The 18,577-nt window shown below is 47.9% G+C and overlaps 6 protein-coding genes across 6 annotated transcripts; 3 read left to right on the top strand and 3 right to left on the bottom strand.

Moving 5' to 3' along the window:
• Positions 1 to 4,165: 4,165 nt before the first annotated feature.
• pkcA (protein kinase c) lies at positions 4,166 to 7,975 on the bottom strand (the record flags this gene model as incomplete). The annotated part of the gene is made up of 9 exons (XM_040779095.1): positions 4,166 to 4,227; positions 4,281 to 4,686; positions 4,747 to 4,948; positions 5,002 to 5,551; positions 5,609 to 6,034; positions 6,104 to 6,499; positions 6,564 to 7,139; positions 7,194 to 7,460; positions 7,540 to 7,975. 9 exons carry the CDS (start codon positions 7,973 to 7,975, stop codon positions 4,166 to 4,168), a joined length of 3,321 nt encoding a protein of 1,106 aa, XP_040637735.1.
• A 2,810-nt stretch (positions 7,976 to 10,785) lies between these two features.
• Positions 10,786 to 11,266, top strand: EURHEDRAFT_458761 (putative eukaryotic translation initiation factor eIF1a-like protein; the record flags this gene model as incomplete). Its single annotated transcript, XM_040784533.1, has 2 exons — positions 10,786 to 11,096; positions 11,158 to 11,266. 2 exons carry the CDS (start codon positions 10,786 to 10,788, stop codon positions 11,264 to 11,266), a joined length of 420 nt encoding a protein of 139 aa, XP_040637734.1.
• A 71-nt stretch (positions 11,267 to 11,337) lies between these two features.
• Positions 11,338 to 13,548, bottom strand: EURHEDRAFT_458603 (glycosyltransferase family 58 protein; the record flags this gene model as incomplete). The annotated part of the gene is made up of 3 exons (XM_040784518.1): positions 11,338 to 11,940; positions 11,993 to 12,516; positions 13,170 to 13,548. 3 exons carry the CDS (start codon positions 13,546 to 13,548, stop codon positions 11,338 to 11,340), a joined length of 1,506 nt encoding a protein of 501 aa, XP_040637733.1.
• Positions 13,549 to 13,964: 416 nt separating this feature from the next.
• Positions 13,965 to 15,793, top strand: EURHEDRAFT_105225 (serine/threonine-protein phosphatase). Its single transcript, XM_040777673.1, has 3 exons — positions 13,965 to 14,247; positions 14,309 to 15,605; positions 15,660 to 15,793. Exons 1-3 carry the CDS (start codon positions 14,231 to 14,233, stop codon positions 15,660 to 15,662), a joined length of 1,317 nt encoding a protein of 438 aa, XP_040637732.1. The 5' UTR covers positions 13,965 to 14,230; the 3' UTR covers positions 15,663 to 15,793.
• A 52-nt stretch (positions 15,794 to 15,845) lies between these two features.
• On the bottom strand, positions 15,846 to 16,954 carry EURHEDRAFT_502935 (cyanamide hydratase; the record flags this gene model as incomplete). The annotated part of the gene is made up of 3 exons (XM_040785784.1): positions 16,472 to 16,954; positions 16,125 to 16,412; positions 15,846 to 16,060 (listed from the first exon to the last, which is right to left on the bottom strand). Exons 1-3 carry the CDS (start codon positions 16,680 to 16,682, stop codon positions 15,846 to 15,848), a joined length of 714 nt encoding a protein of 237 aa, XP_040637731.1. The 5' UTR covers positions 16,683 to 16,954.
• A 220-nt stretch (positions 16,955 to 17,174) lies between these two features.
• On the top strand, positions 17,175 to 17,778 carry EURHEDRAFT_413652 (uncharacterized protein). Its single transcript, XM_040782217.1, has 3 exons — positions 17,175 to 17,425; positions 17,491 to 17,531; positions 17,585 to 17,778. The coding sequence occupies exons 1-3, from the start codon at positions 17,401 to 17,403 to the stop codon at positions 17,765 to 17,767; spliced, it is 249 nt and encodes an 82-aa protein (XP_040637730.1). The 5' UTR covers positions 17,175 to 17,400; the 3' UTR covers positions 17,768 to 17,778.
• Positions 17,779 to 18,577: the final 799 nt, after the last annotated feature.

The following is an 18,577-nucleotide window of genomic DNA, read 5'->3' as shown; positions in this document are numbered from 1 at the left end:
GTATGTTGGATCAACGGCCTTAGACTTACGAGGGCGCTTCGTCCCGAATGGGAGCCACTCATAATCATCGTCTAATTGCTGATGATCGTCTCCAGTAGGGCGATAAGTCGGGTCGTTCAAGTTCCGGGATCGTTTCGAGGCCGTTCCTGATGGAAGCCATTCGTACTCATCGTCTGATGCTCGATGATCATTTTCAACAGGAAGATAGGTCGGGTCGAGGGGCTTGATGGTCTCTGGCTTAAATCTGATAGAGTCCGGAGTTGGATAGACCATGTTGATCATGGTATTCTGAGGGGTCCGTGGCGTTCCCATGTTGTTCTTTCGTTTTGTCTGAACTTCGATAAGCACGAAAATTACCGATTTCACTGTGCAAAATTGTTCAGAGAAGGAAAGTAGTGTCTCAGAAAGATGGAAGTTACCGGCTGTTTAAGTGTTCGGTTCTCCGAGTACAGCCCTCGAGTCAGACAAAGATAAAGGGAGAAAGCGTCAAGGCCGTTCTTTATACTGTGCCTCTATCTTTGGAATCCTTCCTCCTGTTGATGAAGGGAGCAATGAAGAATATATTCACAAAGAATGGAATGAACAAAGCATTTCATTTCTGCCATTGCAGACTGGATAGCCGGTGTTCTATCTTTACTTCCTTTACTATACCTTCTTTGTCGTTAACGCTTCTTCTGTTTCCCATCCATCTTTACCTCTCATCCATTCTAATATATTACCATCGCATTCACAATTTAATAATGATGGGACTTCGTACACTTTGCTTGACTGCACCGTGCTCATCAAGGTAATCGATCCTTGGTCTTCTCTTCAAACAGCTGGGATTTATCGGTAATGTGGGAAAGGTGGAAGTATGAATGTATCAATTTAATGCGCTGAACTCCTACTGCTACTTTGTTTCATCTAATCCTTCCTGTCGCATTTTGCGTGCGGATTATTCTGATATACCATGACCCCCCCTGGGAATTCTCGCCTTCTGTTCTTGGTTTTGTTCTCGAAGAGTCATCGATACGCTACTACTACTACTACTACTTTGCTTGGCCGTTTTTTTTTTTTTTTTTTTTCCGGGCAAAACAAAATAGCTTGTAGCAGCTGAAGACCAAGAAAAATTATCCAACATAACCATAAAAACCTAAGATTTGGATGAAGCTGTATAGGGCACTTGAATGTAGGGTGACGTTCTGGAAATAACTTAATTCTCAGGACGAGAAAAGGTAGATGATTGATAGATTGATAACAGTAGCCTGCATGTATAACATAGAAACACATCTCTAGGCTGCATAGACAAACGACATCAACGCGCCAAACAAAAGTCGTACAAGCAACCAAGAAAAACGCGGGCACGAACCCTGTCGCATAATGGCTCTAAAATCCCTTCTTTATCTAGATAGATTTCCTTTTTCTTCTCCAAATTCGATATCTTCGTCGTTAGGCTACCTAGTCTAGACATGAATATTATCCGTTTCATCTACTAGCTTTCGAGCCCGTGACAATAATCGGAATTCTTTCCCTTTAATAATATGTGGTTTCAATGAGCTTATTGTGTATTTGTACAAAGATCAGCAACATATGGAGAACAACGGAAATGCCAATGGGGAAGGTCTTTCGTACAAAGAAACCTATGAAGAAGACATTCACGAAGAAACAATAAAAGAAGCCGTCGCTGCTGGATAATTAAATTACTACTTCCTTTGCTTTATCTTTGTTATTCACTCTTCTCACCATGTATCTGATCCCTCTTCCTATCATTCCTCGGGGATCATTAGGAGTTATAACCATCATCTCCAAAAAGAAACCATACAATAAAACCCGTTGAATCAAGATCAAATATAAAAACCTTCGACAATCGTGCCTGACATGGTGTCGAAACCATCTTTACCAACTTCGATGATGGCGTCTCTGTCTTGCAGGAACTGAGTCCTGGGGTCAGCATTTTGACTTGGTAGATACTGACAGAACCAGTAACGTACATGTTGGAAGAATCCTACACGGCTCAGGGCTTCCGATCTCTATGGTGACTGCGCTCTTTTTTTGGTTCTCATAATTTAATAACACTGGATTTGGTGGCACTCGTGAAGGATATTACTACAGGAGATCTTTCTGCGAGCAGGACTGAGGAATATAAACGAAACCAATGCAATACAAGGGTTTATTTCTAATTATTACAACCAATTCATTTTGCTAGTAACCCAACAATACGCCTGGCCACTACAGCCCACTACCACTACTGTATTGTAACGACTCCGATGGTTTATAGTCTGGAAGCCGTCCAGAGTATTTACTAATGTATGTCAATAAGCTACCTTAATTATCGGCCATCCTGGAAACAATCACCGGCATATTTGGTATTATCGGACACAGTTTAGGATATGACTCGACAGGCCAGTATACAACTAAAGATGTGGAAACATTAGCCGCACAGGAATGTGGAGGGAAAGATGGCATTTGTGCAGATATACTTCGTCAGTCCAGTGTATCGAAGGAGGCTGCCATTCCACTCTGCTAATGAGATGAGAGTACAAGGACCATTTTCCAGGATATGGTGGGATCTTGGCCACTTTCGCCCTGTATAATGCCCAAATATATGCGTATGCATCTTGTGGAGGCAGCAATTCTCGGACGGTCGCGCTGGAAGGGATATGTCCGAGGTAGAGTTTCTTGATACCTATGATAGCATCCCTCAGGGGCCTAAATTGTGAGAAAGCTAGTGTGATGCCCTTCTGTACTTCGCTTGAAACTGGGACTGGTTGCAGAGCGAGTGTAATTACGCACCATCAGTGTTGCATCTCGATCGTCATATGACCCGGTGCCGGAAGCGGAGCTCTTCTGTTAAAGATAAATTCCACATCAATCTTTGAGAGATAGGAATGGGATACTGATGTTCTCTCTATGCAGATAAAACTTGGTGTGTATTGACCTGTTTTCTTGAAGAAAACAAGAGTCGAGTGTGAGGTTTAACAAAGCAATCAAGCGAATAAGTAACACTACTATCTGGCTTGAGGAAGCAAAGTTCAATATAGCAGGAATAAGGTTGGTTCTATTGTAGGTAAATGCACAGTTGCAGCTAAGGGTTTTTAAAGAATGTACCAATATTTGTCCGCCTGCCCTAAACCATAAGAGGAACGAACCTAAGAAAAAAGAAAGAAACAAAATCTTCTTCTTTTTCCGCTTCCCTTTTCCATTTCCTTCGTCCTATCGAACACCACCCAGTAAACCAACACCTTATTACTTTTGACATCTTCCATCGCCATACCATAGCTCTTGGTACCTATCTGACAAGTATGTCCCGGCTATCATTACCCAGGGTGCAAAATGGATGTACTTCCAAGTGAGATCCCTATCCCACCTTTGATTCCAAAATATCAACGGAGATTGCATAATGTTCTGCCCTCTTGCCAATAACACTGAATGGGGCCCGAAGCCCGTGTGCTCTTCTCCAGACTTTAGCATGAGCAAAGACACCATCCTTGCAATTCTACAGAACTACCATCCCCTGGTACAAGTGCTATGGCCTCACCACAAAATAGCAACATCTACCGGCCTATGATCAAACACAAGGAGATTCAGGATTCTCGGGGAGGCAGACACAAACTTTCATTAACCAACTTCGATAACGGCATTTCAGTCTCAAAGAAGACTCCATTTCGAGATCTGTCTGTGGTACGTTGGTCAGTAACGGTAAAAGCATCGGCAGAAGACAGTTCGCCGGGGTACACTCTAGAAGAATCGTATGAAATCCGGGGCTCTGTATCACAGTGGTTTGCAGTGAGGATTTGTGGTTGGGGTTATCATCTAATGACTAGGCTACTGAGGAAGAGGATCGTTGGAAAATACAAAAGGCAATGAGATGTGGTCGAATAGTTTTGCTTCGACGAAATTGCTATCTATATCTAAGCTGGTTTCAATGCGGAAGTCGAGTATACCATAGGATGAGTCATTACTATTTTCATGAGAAATAGAAGAATAAAGACTTTCATGGGTATGTCGAGCAGAGTGTGCCCAGTGCGTGAGAAAATACGGAAAAAGACAAACAAACATCATGCTGAGTAAAAGAACTAGAAGACAGACATTTGTTTCAAACGAACCCAACTTTCTCTTTTGACATACACATAATCGTAAACACAACAAGATAGAAAAAGACGTTTCAAGCGGGGAGATAGTAAGATTAGGCAAAGTCCGCAGTGTAGGAGAAGCCCCGGAATTCTTCCTGCATGGCCTGGGAGAGCACTGCACATTGTTAGTTTTAACCGACAGAAAGAGTCGAGCTGCAAAAAGCTCACCTGATTGCACCGGCGTAAGAACCGGGGTGACACTGGTGAATTCCGTGTCGAAGTTGCTGGTATCGGTGGGGTTGCTGATAGTAGGCAGGAACGGCGGGGGCACACGCTTGTGGTAGATGTCATCCCAGTTGATGTTCCGGAAGAAAGCATGAGACATGACTTCTTGAGCATCTGTTGGTCCCGAACCTAGACGCAACTCAGGCTCACGGGTGAGCAGCTTCTGAAGGATCGAAACCGAGTCACGAGGCATGTGAATCGGGTACAGAGGTTCATCAGCGAGAATGGCGTCGTAAATTTCATCTTCGTCTTCACCACGGAAGGGAGACTGCTGAAGGAGCATCTGGTAGATGAGGACACCAAACGCCCACCAGTCAACAGCGCGGCCATATTTCTTATCCAGGAGAATCTAAATTTGGGTCAATAAACATGCTTATGATGTGTCGGTAGAAAATGGTAGTTATCTTACCTCAGGAGCCATGAACTCAGGAGTACCACAGAAAGTGCTAGTGGTACAGCCATACCACATGTTCTCCTTACAGAGACCATAGTCTGCAATCTTAATGTGACCATCCAATGTCAAAAGAATGTTATCTAGCTTCAAGTCACGGTAAATGACACCGTTCTCATGGAAGTACTTGAGGGCCAGACAGACTTCCGCGGCGTAGAACCTATCAACGGTTAGCTGCCATCCCTTTCACAAACTACTGCATTGTAAACGTACTGCGCGCGCTTTAGACCAAACTGGCCTCGCTGAATGTGCAGCATCAGATCACCACCACTAATGTACTCCATGACAAAGTACACACGTGTCTCAGTCTGGAAACAGGCGTGAAGGTTCAGCAAGAAGGGGTGACGTTCCTTGTTAGCAACCAAAAAGACGCGCTTCTCGGACTTCGTGCTCTCCACCTCGTCGTTCTCGATAATGAATTCCTTCTTCAACACCTTGATGGCATAAAGCTTCTTGGCACTCTTCGTCTCTGCCAGCATGACCTTACCGAAGTTACCCTTACCAAGCACAGCAAGGAAATTGAAGTGGTCCAATCCAATGCGGGCCTTGGCCTGCGCTGTAGGAATGTCCTCCTTGACAGGGACCGGCGGTTGCATTGCAGGAACAGGCTGTTGCGGTGAAGGCATACCATATGGCGAACCGACCTTTTGCATAGCTTGTGGCGGGGGCATAGCTTGCTGTTGATATGACACATACGCAGAGGGGTCGTACGGCGCGTGCGAAGGTGGCTGCGGCTGTGGCTGTACTGGGCGACCCATGTCGACTGCAGAGGCATGCGTCAGTATCATCTTGTTATCGACCAAGTTCGAAGAAGACATACCCGGGGGCTGCTGAGGAGAACGCAACCCTGTTGCCGCCGCGGCAGCAGCAGCAGCAGGACCTGCATTTGGTGTGGTCCTTATGGGCATTTGTTGCCGCTGGGCGACAGCAGTTGGTGACTGTGGTGGGATATACGAGTTAGTGGCGGCGCTCACAGCTTCGGCAGAAGCTCGTCTAGGGGGTGGTCCCCCGTAAGGGCCCTCGACTGGCTTTTGTGGGTACGCAAGTGCTGCGTTATCTTGGGGGGCTTGAGGCGGGCCGCCTGGTCGAAGGGTGCGGCCGCTTAGACCGGAACTAACAGATGTTGATTTGTTGTGATTCTTCGCGCGAATCAGTGTTTCCAAGATTTGGTTTGCTGCCTCCATGGACATGCCACAGAAGTCAGGTACCAAATGCGTGCAATGAGCGTGGCAAGCGAGACCGCATTCTAGAAAGGAAGCGGAAGGGGTCAGTCTTCTCTCGTGTCTCCGTCAAAATATCTCCATGGTTTAAATACCTGAGCATCTCTTGGCACTCTTGCGTCCAAAGGGAAGCAAATAACCGCAGTGGCAACACCAGTTGGCCGAAATGTTGGCAAATCCTTCGAAACGATGCGGGATACGATGGTTGATCTTCTCCTCGTCGGGATCGGTCTCGTAGTTGGCCTTGCTGATACACTTGGTGACGACCTTGGGATAGCACTTGCGATGACAGGTGTACTTGCAATCGGCACACTGCATGCCGGCTGCATACTTCAAAAAATCGCCGCAAAGAGCGCAACGCATGATGTTGTAGAACTGCTGCGTGACGAACTTGTGTCCCTGCTTCTCGTGGACTTCTTCCTTCTTCTGACGGACAGCACCTTGACGGTTCAATCCGATATCGAATGGTCGTCGGTCCTTCAATTGCTTGGCTGCACATAGACATCAGTAACCGATTATCCTAGAGGAACGTAGGGCTCAAATCCCGACACTTACCGAAGCTCATTGACAGATTAATCCGGCCAACAGGCTCCAACGCAAACCAAGAATCGACCATGACATGGCTTGCTGAAGGACCACCAGCGCCCCCTTGACCTTGCCCTGCGGCGCCGGTTGGTCCTGCCGGACCCGGGTTCTGTGGAGATCCTAGGGGAGCGGATGGATCTGGTCGCGCCGTCGAGCCACCATGTTCCATCTTGTCGGCAGATACCCAACCCGATGCGTTGAACTCGGTCTCAATTTTCTTACGACGCATTTCCTCTGCGATATCCGATATACGAACCCAAAGCATACCGATTGGCGTGGGTCGGTCCCCGGATTTATCGTACACAGTCAATTCGATTTCATTGGCCTTTTCGATGTCGATGCTGAAGGCTTCATCCTGCCACCTGTCTGACCGGGTCGCCCTCGTTCTCGCTTTAATGGCGTCTTCGACTTTGAGAACAACGAATGTTTCCGGACCACGAGAGAATCTGGAGCTTGTCGCATGGTCGACATCCCTGACAGCTTGGATGCGCATCGTCAACAAACCCGTCAAGGGTTTGCGCATGTTGGGGGTGCTGAGACTTTCATCTGGTCGCGAGTCAGTATTCGTCCATTTCTACTCAAGACGAGAAGAATCCATACCGTCGGGGGTATCCGAAGATTCAATGTCGACATGGAGGTCTTCGTATCGCTTAAGGGCTTGCTTGAGCAATTGGATTTTCTGGTTGCTTTCAATCCGTCGACCCTCTGCATCGGCGCGACTCTTCCTATCCCCTTCATCTTGATATAGACGGACCATCTTCTCAATACCGGCTTTGTATTGTTTTTCGACACTCAACTTGAATTCGAGCTGGGACAACATGAGCTGGATCTTCGGACCGAGATACTGCGTGTCATATTTGATCAAGTCTGTATGGCAATGAATGATCGATTAGTCTTCTCTCCAGCCGATATATTCTGCTTTTTGATGTCCCAGTAGGCAACGTACCAAGCTTAGTGTAATTCGGCCTGGCCTTGGGGACCGGAGCAAACGGACGGGGATCAGAAAACGGGGCGCCCGATGGCATGGAGCCTGCTCCTCCTTGCGGAAAGCCACCAGCAGCATCATCGTATTCCTCATCCGCCCCGTAGCCGTAATCTTTCGGAGGAGGTACCGGGCCCGAGGCAGCCGGATTCCCCCCATACGGATGACGGCTTTCGGTGGGGGAACCGCCACCATCGTGCTCGATGCGACGGATCTGAAGCTCTCTCATCTTCTCCTCCAAGTAGGCAATGTTTTTCCGGCCATCGCGGATATTCGCGTCGACTCGTTGTTGGACGAGGGGGTTATCGGTGGACTGCCGCATGTTGGTCGCAGCGGTTATGAGGGCCTTTTCCCTCTCGATCTTGCGATAGACCGAGGCAATGAGCTCGTCCCCGTCCATTTTGGTGGTTTAGTCACTGACGCGGGGGTTATGGTTATTGCCGTGACTGATGGTTGTTATTGTAGTTTAACGGTGGGGCGATCGAAGGGAAGGGGAGCCTCAATAGCGAAGGAGTCGTCGGAGAACGTTGTATGTACCGCAAAGCCGATCCTCGGAACACGGATGACAGCTTGATAATGAAATCAGAACTTTTTTATTTTCCCCTTTGTCTCTAAATAAAGAAGAAGAAGGAATTAAAATAAAGCCAAAATAAAGCGAAAAAGAATCGTGCGGGTGAGTGGAAAAAGGATGTTGTGCGAAGAAGCGTCGCGGGGCTGTCGGTCTCTAGTACTCACGGTGTCTTGTTGACAGGTGCAGGGGGGAGAACAGTGAGGAGTGGGTGGAAATGAACTAGCAACGGACAACCACCACCACAACCACAATGAGAAAATTATATTATACTATATTATTATGAAGGACGAAGTGGATGGAGAAAAGAGAAGAAAGAGAAAAGACAAGAAGAATGTGAGACACTGGGCCCGTTGAATGACGAACCTTCTTTTGAGGGGTGATTCCGGTCCGATTCTGCCCAGGGATTTTGTTGTGTTGTTGTGGGTTATTATCTGCCCTGGGGATTGTTTGTTTCGTGTCTGAAGCAGAATCTGTCTCTATACTTCTCATCTAATATTCCTCTCGTCTAAGGGATTGCCCCCCCAGGAGAGAAAAAAAAGAATTCATCCCAGACGCAGAAAGTATCCCAATTCAGATACCGCCTACACCACACTGCTCTTTACGGTCAATGTTAGGCACTGCAGTGTACAGACAGAGGAATGGATTAGGTTATCAAGCCGATCAGGCTGATTTATTGTGGCTCAAAAAAAAAAAAAAAAAAAAAAAAAAAAAAAAAAAAAAGGGAAAAGAAAAAAGCTTGACGGGGACCATGAATGTCGGTCCGCGAATGGAATCATACTACTATGGAATACAGACTACGGAGTACGCCGAGGAAGTGAGGACAAGTCAGATACAGCTATGCAGTTATATTGCTAGCAAACATTGAATTGCTTGCAAAACATTGGACGTCGGAACCGTTCCGGCTGCTCTATTGTTGCCCGGTTGCCCGGTTGTTGAATGACCCTCTATAATGTCATTCAATGCCCGGAAAAATAAATAGGAAGACCATGGAATGGTTTCGACATTGACTTTAATCCAGAGGCACAACACCCAGTCTGGCTGGTTTCCAAGGAAATAACCACCACCCGGTCATGAATTGGACAAAAAGGTAGACATGCAGAGACTCAATTGGGCCACGGTGATATCTCTCGTCATCATCGACTTACAACCCTGTCAATGGCACCGCCACATAGGTGTCTCAACCCACGGTCTTTTCCGCCACGAGATTGTCTGGATCTGCAAAACATCCCGAGAGACAGCTTCCATTGGCTGAGGGGTATCTCGGGTCTAGTCCTCCAACTGTCGGGTGGATTCCGGGGCACACGAGAGCTGAACTGAACCTGGATTCTTCATGCAGCCGAGTTGTCAGCACAGCTGTATCCCTTGCGACACAACCATGTCGAAACTAGGATCATGTGCGCGGTTGAAAAGACAATGCACGTACATGCAAGATATGGTGTTTACATATTCAATCGTCGTCTCCAACTCGTGATATCATGAGCGTGGAATTCGTTGAGAACTCAAAAGTACGAAACTTAGTCCGTTTTTCTTCTTCCTTTTTTTTTTTTAATTTTTTTTTAACGCAGTCCAGACCACAGAAGTCGTCAATACGCAGGGTCATCAGTATCAGAACCCTATAGGGTTATCTCGTGTAGAGCACTCGAAGCAGTCCGCAAGGATTCCCTGTACAATCCAATGCACAATCCTCCGATTTGGGCAAATAATCTCAACTTGAATTATCTTAAAGTTCCTGTTAAGGCCACTTGTAGAACGCAAGGGCCAAAAAACGACACTGTTATGTACTGGCAAGGCTTGCTCTCCGCAGTAAGAGTTGCAAGGATTCCGCAAGCCAAATGATTGCTCGAGACCATAGTTGATGTTACTAGATTGGATTATCACCGATCTATTATCCTCATTGGCTTACCCGCTTTTTCCTCATGACTTTCTCGATCATACATCCAAGGATCGAATCCAGGTCCTTAGGTTTGGTTATTTCACAAACAGCACCCCCAAGCTTGTCCTAAATGAAGATGCGATCTCATGTCCGAAACATGATGCACAATGCGCCGGTCTCTTGTGTGATATGCATCGCAAATCCCGGATCTTCTAGGCCATATTCCTTTGCAATGAACGGACCTTCCCACTTTTGTTCTTCCCATGGACCGCCGAACCCAACCTCATGCGTTAGTTGTCCAGCCTTCGGGGACCCTGGACCCTGGCTTTCTATAGTTAGGAAATTGCTGAGGGCACGTTATATAGGAACATTTACGATTGAAATTATTATTGTACCGTAGACTACTTCTGCTGGAGAGAGGGTGATGATGGGAAACTATACATTTCATGCAGGAGACGTCACTATTGCTAATCAACATCGCAATACTTTAATTGGCGTAGTGACTACAATTCAGGTACAACGAAATATCCCCTCAATTGGCGCCGTATCGCAATGAATGATTTCGTAGTGGAATGCAGTTTAGATCTAGAAAGCACCCCACGGTGTCCCGCTCGGAAGAAGAGTTTCTGGGACCCTGGGACGAGCTAAAATTTCTCTACTTTACCACCACCCTCTCACCGTCCAGACAAACAACAACAGAAGAAACTCCTATATTCTAATATTCCACTTTAAAGCTAGTCCCCACCTCGCAACCCAATAAACCACCATGGGCCCTCCTCGCCGAAAAGTCCTTGCAACCGCCGAAGAAACCCTCACCCCGCCAGACGAACTCTCGCAAGGCCAGACCATCGCGAAGGTCATCAAAGCCACCGGGAAAAATATCTACCAGGTCGAATTCCCGTCGAAAGAATCCGCGCTGGTCGAATTACCTGCCCGCTTCCGGTCAACGATCTGGATGAAGCGGGGGTCGTTTGTTGTCGTCGACACGAATGCGCTCGAGGATCGGGATAATAAGTTGCAGGGGGAGATTGTGAATATCGTGAGGGATGAGAAGGCATGGCGGAAGGCGCCGTTTTGGTGAGTTGGGTTGGGATTATAGAAGGAAGGGGTGGCTTGCTAATGGTTTGGTGCTCTACAGGCCGAAGGAGTTTGCTAAGCAGCCTGTCGCAAGGGCAGAGGATTCGGACGATGATGAAGAGGAATCGAACATGGGCAAGATGCCTTCATCCGATGAGTCTGACGCATAAACGACCTAATTTCTAGCGAATTGAACGACACGACAAATTTTATTCTTGGCAACTACAATATAGCGAAGGATTTATTGCGTGTGAGCTTTGGCTTTACTGTCAGGCCTTTGGTAATGAGCATCGAGTGCCTTGGACCCTTTCGTCAAAACACCAAGAACCTGAGCAGCAAGTGAGAGAACAACAACGAGAGAACTGGTGATGGTGCTGGGATACGTATTCCAGGCCCATTCCTGCAATGCCCACACTGCGTATATCAACACAGGGTGAAATCCACCTCTCCAAAGCAGGAAGGGTGTCGCCCATGCGAGATAAGCAAAGAATTGGTAATGGAGAGACCTTGCGCATAACAACCCAATCGCGAGAGATGTCAACATAACCGTCATGATGAATGTTCTGGAGAGTGCCACTGTGCGCTGGCGTCCCTTGACCGTGTTGCGGAGGAATCCGAATAGGTTGGATCCTGATGGTTTCAGCCAGGTCGTGAAAAGGAAGGTAGTCAAGAGGACAGCGTGTAGCGCTAGAAGACTAAGCGAGAAGTTCTTAGATAGAAAGATCTCTTCACCCACAAATCTCCAATTGACGGTCCATTTGAACATGAACTGCCTGGTTAGTTCGAACGCGCGCGAAACGTATCCTACAGGGTCTGCTTGGAGAAAGGGAATTGCCAGACAAATCTGTATCGTGTCAATCGACCGTAGAACAGATCATAATAACGCAAAGACATACCTGGACAAGCACCGCTACGATTCCCAGTCTAATACTCGGCAGCAAACCTAGACTGAGCACCGTGACTACAGCAATCGCTGGCGCAAGAAGCAACACTGTCATCTTGATCCCAACTCCCACCGACCAAACAACAACCCCAGCTGTCCATTTCCTATTCATGAGCAGCAGGACAGCACCCCACATAGCCAGGGCTGCGACGCCATCGTTAAACAACCGCAGCACAAATATACTATGAAGCCGTTTCGAAAGCATAAGCAGTGGGAATAGATACGGCGGGGCACCCGTTTGTCGATAACACGCCAATACCAATCCAAGAACAGTAATATAAAGCAAACCAAACAGTATCTGGCCATAAATGATATCCCGCCCTTGTTCAGTGAGGTGATAGAAGACGCTGTAGATGTATACGTGCGCGGCGGGATAGACGAGGGGTCCGGTCGAGCCTCTGATCAAGGTGTAATCACGTTCGCCAGAGATATACAGCGATACTTGTTGCATGTAGGTCGTCCAATCGATTTCAGTATCTGTAGTGCGTCCAGATAGTTAGTGTGGTTGTTCACGACGATAGAATGCGCGAGGTCTCACATGGGACTTTCCAGATCACCAAGGCGCAAAGTAGGGCGTCGCCCAGGACGAAGAGAGGGCCCATCCATTTTGTGTGTTGCGGGTTGAAGAGAAAGTCGTATGCTAAGTTTGTTAACGCCATTATGGCATGCGATCTGGCATGCTTGTCTGTACAAATCTTGGGCAGATGTTGCGCGTTGCCTCAGGCTGTGAGCCAATGGGGTCTATCCCTTTTCGGATTAGCGTGTTTGTTTTGATATCACAACAGATGACAGCCGGGACTACGGAATACAGCAGACCCCGCTAATTTGGTGGATTGCATGAGATGTAATTCGTTAATTGGTATGTAGGTATAATAACACAATATATGGCAACCGTAATATGTTGCAGTAAATATCTGTACAGAAAATGATGGGATATAGCGCTAGTACCCAGAAACAGACACCCTTTTTGACCCTCTAAACCAATTGATTCTCAGTAGAATCTTTTAAGTATACCCGTAAAATGAAGTCAGATTCTTTCTTTTTCCAAAGACCCGAGTGGGCCGTTGGCTCTTCTCCGTCGAAATGAACCAACACTTAAAATTCTTCCCTCCCCTGCTGCTGCGAGGTACCTTTCTGATTCGAGAATCCTAGTAAGTCCCCTAGAACGCCACTAGGTTTAGGCACTGGACATTGCCTCCGGACATGTTCTAATTTCTCTGCTTCCGCTTCCATCTGGAAGAAAGTCGACACCTCTTCGTCGGCCGGTTGAGGTGCTGGGTATGGTGTGTTTTCCCGGTCGAACATCTCTACATCCTTCCTCCTCCGTCGCCTAATTCTCTGTACTTGTTGTCCATCCGCTGTGACCATCATCTCGGAATCGGCAAGTGTGCGACGCGGGGCGGGGCATGGGAAAACGTGTGGTAAACCCACAACCACCAGAGAAGCCAGGAGGGTCGTGGCAAAAAGGGAGGCGGTCGACCGGGACCGGGGATGGAGGTGAGGCGGCATGATCAATTGGCGAGGGAAATCAAGAAGAAAAAAAAAATTAATGGGGGGTAATAGCGGTTGGAATTGCGGTGTTAGAGTAACATCGGAGGGGTCTGTCTGTTGTGTGGTACGATTAGTCGAGGCCCAACCGGGAATTCGGGAAGATAACATACCTCAAAGACGAAGCCAAATACAGTTGACAAGCCCCTTAAATACAACCCATGGCCTTTCCAATTGATATGTGTATGCTGGGGACACTGGTCGTTGAGCGATGCGGTTCCGCCGACTCAAGCCGGACTTGGGAGAATTTGGCCTGGCCTTGGCGATCAGATCTAATCTTATCTACTGACTACCTGATTGGCTGCAGTCCCGTTCAGACAGCACAGCGCGAAAGTCGTCTCGACGCGCGGGCAGAAAAAGAGCAAAAATAACATCATCTCCCCTCCTGCCATCTCATCTACTTTTTCATTAAAAGATTATTTACAGCGGGGATCCGGTCGGGAGATGCTCCAGACGAAGATGACTCTGCCTTTCCTCTACACCTAACGATTTCTTCTCCCTCTCAACTCTGCTGCGGGTGCTTTTCTTCCAAACTCACTTGACCTGCCTCGCTCTTATCCAGGACCCACTGATCTTCTAACCCGCTCAGACGCCAACAGTCCCATTCTGTTGAGTCGAAACCCGTTCGTTACATTGAATCACCATGAGCGATCTGGATGAGTGCGTTGCTTTATCTCTTCGGATACCAGCGAATTGGAGGATGCTAATGCCGGTTCTGTAGGGCGATCGCGCAACTGCGCGCCTGTCGTTTGATACCCGAAACCCAAGTCCGAGAACTCTGCTACAAAGCGCGCGAGCTGTTAATCGAAGAAGGAAATGTGGTTTCGGTGGATGCTCCAGTCACGATTTGTGGAGATATTCACGGCCAGTTTCATGACTTGATGGAACTTTTCCGAGTCGGGGGCGATGTTCCCGACACTAACTACCTTTTCATGGGCGACTTTGTTGACCGCGGATTTTACTCTCTCGAATCCTTCCTCCTGCTCCTTTGCCTAAAAGTCCGATACCCAGACCGTATGACCCTTATCCGTGGGAACCACGAATCGCGCCAGATTACAACCGTGTATGGCTTCTACGACGAATGCATTCGAAAATATGGTAGTGCGAATGTGTGGCGATACTGTTGCGAAGTGTTTGATTACCTGGCGCTGGGCGCTCTTGTGCTGGGGGCAAGTTCGGAGCTGGAGCCGTCCGTATCGAACATGGAGAGCACACAGGCCATGATGCCGATCGACGACGGAGAGCTAGAAACCGAAGTCCTAAACTCCAAGGGGGAAGTCACCGTGAGCACCTACAGACGACGACAAAGATCGTCATCCAACACATCAACGGATTCAAGAAACATTTCCCCGCCAAGAGACATCTCCGCTGCACCAGGTAATTCCAGCCAGGCACCATTGCGATCCGGAGCCCCAGGCACAGGCGCCTCAGGCTCGGGGTCCGGCAGCTACGGGAACACTAGCAGAACAGGTGCAGTCCTTTGCGTGCACGGCGGTCTTTCCCCCGCCATTGAATCCGTCGACAAAATCCGCCTCATCGACCGCAAGCAAGAAGTCCCCCACGAGGGACCTATGTGCGACCTTCTCTGGTCCGACCCAGACGAAATTGAAGGCTGGGGTCTCAGTCCCCGCGGTGCCGGTTTTCTCTTCGGTGGCGACATTGTCAAAGGATTCAACCACACCAACGACCTCTCCCTCGTTGCGCGTGCCCACCAGCTCGTCATGGAGGGGTACAAGGAGATGTTCGATGGCGGAATCGTTACGGTCTGGTCCGCCCCGAACTACTGCTACCGCTGCGGGAATGTGGCTGCAATTATGGAACTTGGCGAGGATACGAGTAACGGCGGAATGGTGGCACGAAATAATGGCGAATATGGTCGGAGTAATGGTATTTTGATGGGCTCTAGTAGTGTTGAATCTTCGGTTGTTAGTCCGGGGAGACGGTACAGGGTGTTCGAGGCGGCCGCGCAAGATACGAGGGGTATGCCGGCGAAGAAACCTGTTGCTGATTATTTCCTGGTAAGCTCCCTCTTCCCTTTTGAAGATTCAACAGCAATACTAACAAGTCTTAAGTGATACCATTTTACGTTTATTTATGGCACTTGTGATTATGGTAGCGTATCTTTTTGTATTCGACTCAGTACAATCCAAGTGACTCGTTTGCATCCAGTTCACGTCTATGAACGTCAATATATTTATTCTTTCTCACTATGCTCCCTATGACAACGATTTACACGAGCTTGAGTAGCATATAATGACCTAAAACAGTCCATCATACGGCTCCATCAGAGCATTGTGCTCAATGTCACGCGGAAAGCTCTCCCCCTCAGCAGTAGTATGGCACCAAGGCTTCAGCCCAATCTCCTCCCTCAACTTACTCGAGAAGCACTTGGACCACTGGCGGCGCGGATAATGGCCAGTGACATCCTTCACGGTGTCGGTATGGACATACTCCTTATGAGCACCGATGTTATCTGCAACCGACCACCAACGTTAGCACTTTACTCCCTTTATCATATGGACAAGAAAGTAACATACCAAACTGCGTAGCCAACTGAATTAACAACCCAACCGTATGAATCGCCCCAACCCTCACCGAATCCTGATGCCGCATGACAGCCTCCGCCACGCTCTCAGCCTGCGGCGATGGAGCACCCTGTTCCTTGAGGACGTTCAGGGCCACAACACCGCCGTATATATCAAAGGACATGAACACGTCCCGGGTGTACTTGTCAATGGTCCCGATGTCGTGGAACAGACAGGTTAGGAGCCAGGTCTCGTCGCTGAATTTCCAGCTGGGGAAGTGCTGTCTGGCGATTGCGAGGCCTATTTATAGGGGACTCGTGTTAGCTAGAAGTAGAGTGCATGGGGTAGGGAAAGTATACCGTAGTAGAAAACGCGCATGCTGTGATTGAAGGTATGCGCAGGGAGTTCTGCTTTCGCGTACTCCAGGGCTGCTTTGGCGACTTGAGTTTCAGGAAGGGGGGTGTCCTTGACGAGATGGGGTTTGGGGGCCTTGCTAGGGGCAAACTCCTTGGGGTTGATGGGTACAGCTCCCCAGCCGTATTCTTCCACTTGGGCTGTTCTGGTGGACATTGTTTCGGAAGTGTTCAAGTGACTTGTGGGAGAAAGATTGAAGAAATGATTGAGATGCAAAAAGACATGGCGAAGGAGGATATTTATAATTGTTGTGGCAAGAGTCCCTTAGTAACTGTCCTGTCAACCGACATGACGATGGAGGAGCAGTGACATAGTCAATATAGCGGGGATTTCCGAAAAGGGTAGTAAAACTTCGTGGGGTATTTAGCTGGGTTCTCATTGGCTGTATGTTCCCGGAAACAAATCAGGGTTCAAATCCCAGGTTAACGTCGGATGCAAATTGAACGCCGTGATTTCGCTGATTCGGGGCCAGAAGCCTGTCAACGGAGTTTTGTAAGTAGTTTCTGCAGCGTATCCACCGCCCCACGACATTTAACTTCCTTTTTTAGGAAACCCGTACTATAGATGTGTGCATCCTTGTACATACACTCTGACAGTGCGATTACTTAAACATCTGGGCTTTGCAAGATTTGTAAAATCTCATTAGTCTTCTCAATGTATTTTGTATCGGAGAACCGGAGCTAGTTCACATAATTTGTCGAACAATGACACATCGAAGCCAGGCATCATCTGGGCTATGCTCATTGAATACACTGGCAGAAGGACAGCAGCTTGTAAAGCATGGCTTTTCACAGATCATCCCAGGCTACCAAGAAATATCCAGCAAAACCACATCCGATCTCCGAGGCTCCAAGCTTGCCTTTCCATCGAATAGATGGATCTATTTGCAGGCACACTTACTAACATCCGAGTTAGTCACATTGAACCTCAATCCTTATGAAGAAGTTCAAAAAGAGCAGCATACTTTGCCTCACAGGTGTTACCAATTTGTCCAATAGCAAGGCACTATTCATTATCAGCAAACCCCACATCCATCATAGGGCCGTTGAGCAACATACGAATTCAGCACAGCAGACATCAGTATATTCACTGCCTGGTTCACAGCAGACGTCACGCCTTCGGAGATTCATAGGATTGGCCATGATGTGGCTAGCCATGAGGGCAATGGTGAGGGTGAGGATCGTGGAGAGTTGCATTTCGTTGTATTAGTTAAAAGTTCGAGCTGTGCTATTGAGGCTTGACGTTAAAGCGGTGCTGGCTGTGTCTAGGCAGATAGGAAAGCTAGAGGTATTTATACCTAGTTCCTGGTACACTGTACTTCGTAAAAGGGGTTCGGGATACGGCATTTGCATCCGCGGCGGGAGTGTCACACTCCCAAGTATAACAGTGTAACTCCGGGAGATACACTCCTTGCCCCTCTCAAGAAGCATTAGTTGATCCCGAACAATGCTGGTTGTCTTGTTCCGCTGTTGTTACATGAGAAGTCTCACCGCACACCCGCGCTGGGGTCATACCAACATTATGGTTTGCAATAAAAATCAATCGACTCTCTGGGACTCTCGTCTGATATACTTGTTCTGTCGAAGGAAATAGAACGTCAACTTGGAGGTTGACATGGACGGAGAGTGTGTTAAATGCATAGATATAATTATCTGCGTTGTGTTGCCTTGAGATTCTGCTTATACCGGCAGAATCAGATGAATCATACCCATTCCTCGTGGAAAGTAGCTTCAGAATACCTTTGTCAACCAAACCAATGACCGCCGCCGTTTGCTGTCATCCATTCTTTTCCACACAACCATGTCCAATTATGGTAGCGTTGGTTTTCGGGACGAGAAGCACGTCTGGAATTTCATGATCATCTCCACGTGAGCATCTCCCAGCTTGTATAGCCGTGTTAGGCCTCGGGGCCAGGAGAGGGGCCTCAGTGAAGATTTTGACAATAAGTGCAAGCATGCGTTTTGCCTGCCCTTGATCCCACTTGAGCATCATACTATTCACAATCAGCAAATACTGCATCACATACGGTTATGCCATGGGTGCTTACCTTA

The sequence above is a fragment of the Aspergillus ruber genome, assembly GCF_000600275.1.
Source record: "Aspergillus ruber CBS 135680 unplaced genomic scaffold scaffold00018, whole genome shotgun sequence".
NCBI lineage: Eukaryota > Fungi > Ascomycota > Eurotiomycetes > Eurotiales > Aspergillaceae > Aspergillus > Aspergillus ruber.
Note: the sequence above shows the minus strand (reverse complement) of the source record. Positions and strands in the feature narration are given on the sequence as shown.

What these genes read in the sequence shown, in the direction of transcription:
- EURHEDRAFT_413652 (XM_040782217.1), top strand. Translation starts at nt 17,401, where the DNA reads ATGGATCTATTTGCAGGCACACTTA. An exon ending in TCTATTTGCAGGCACACTTA is followed by an intron (nt 17,426 to 17,490) that starts CTAACATCCGAG and finishes AGAGCAGCATAC; the next exon opens with TTTGCCTCACAGGTGTTACC. An exon ending in ATTTGTCCAATAGCAAGGCA is followed by an intron (nt 17,532 to 17,584) that starts CTATTCATTATC and finishes TGAGCAACATAC; the next exon opens with GAATTCAGCACAGCAGACAT.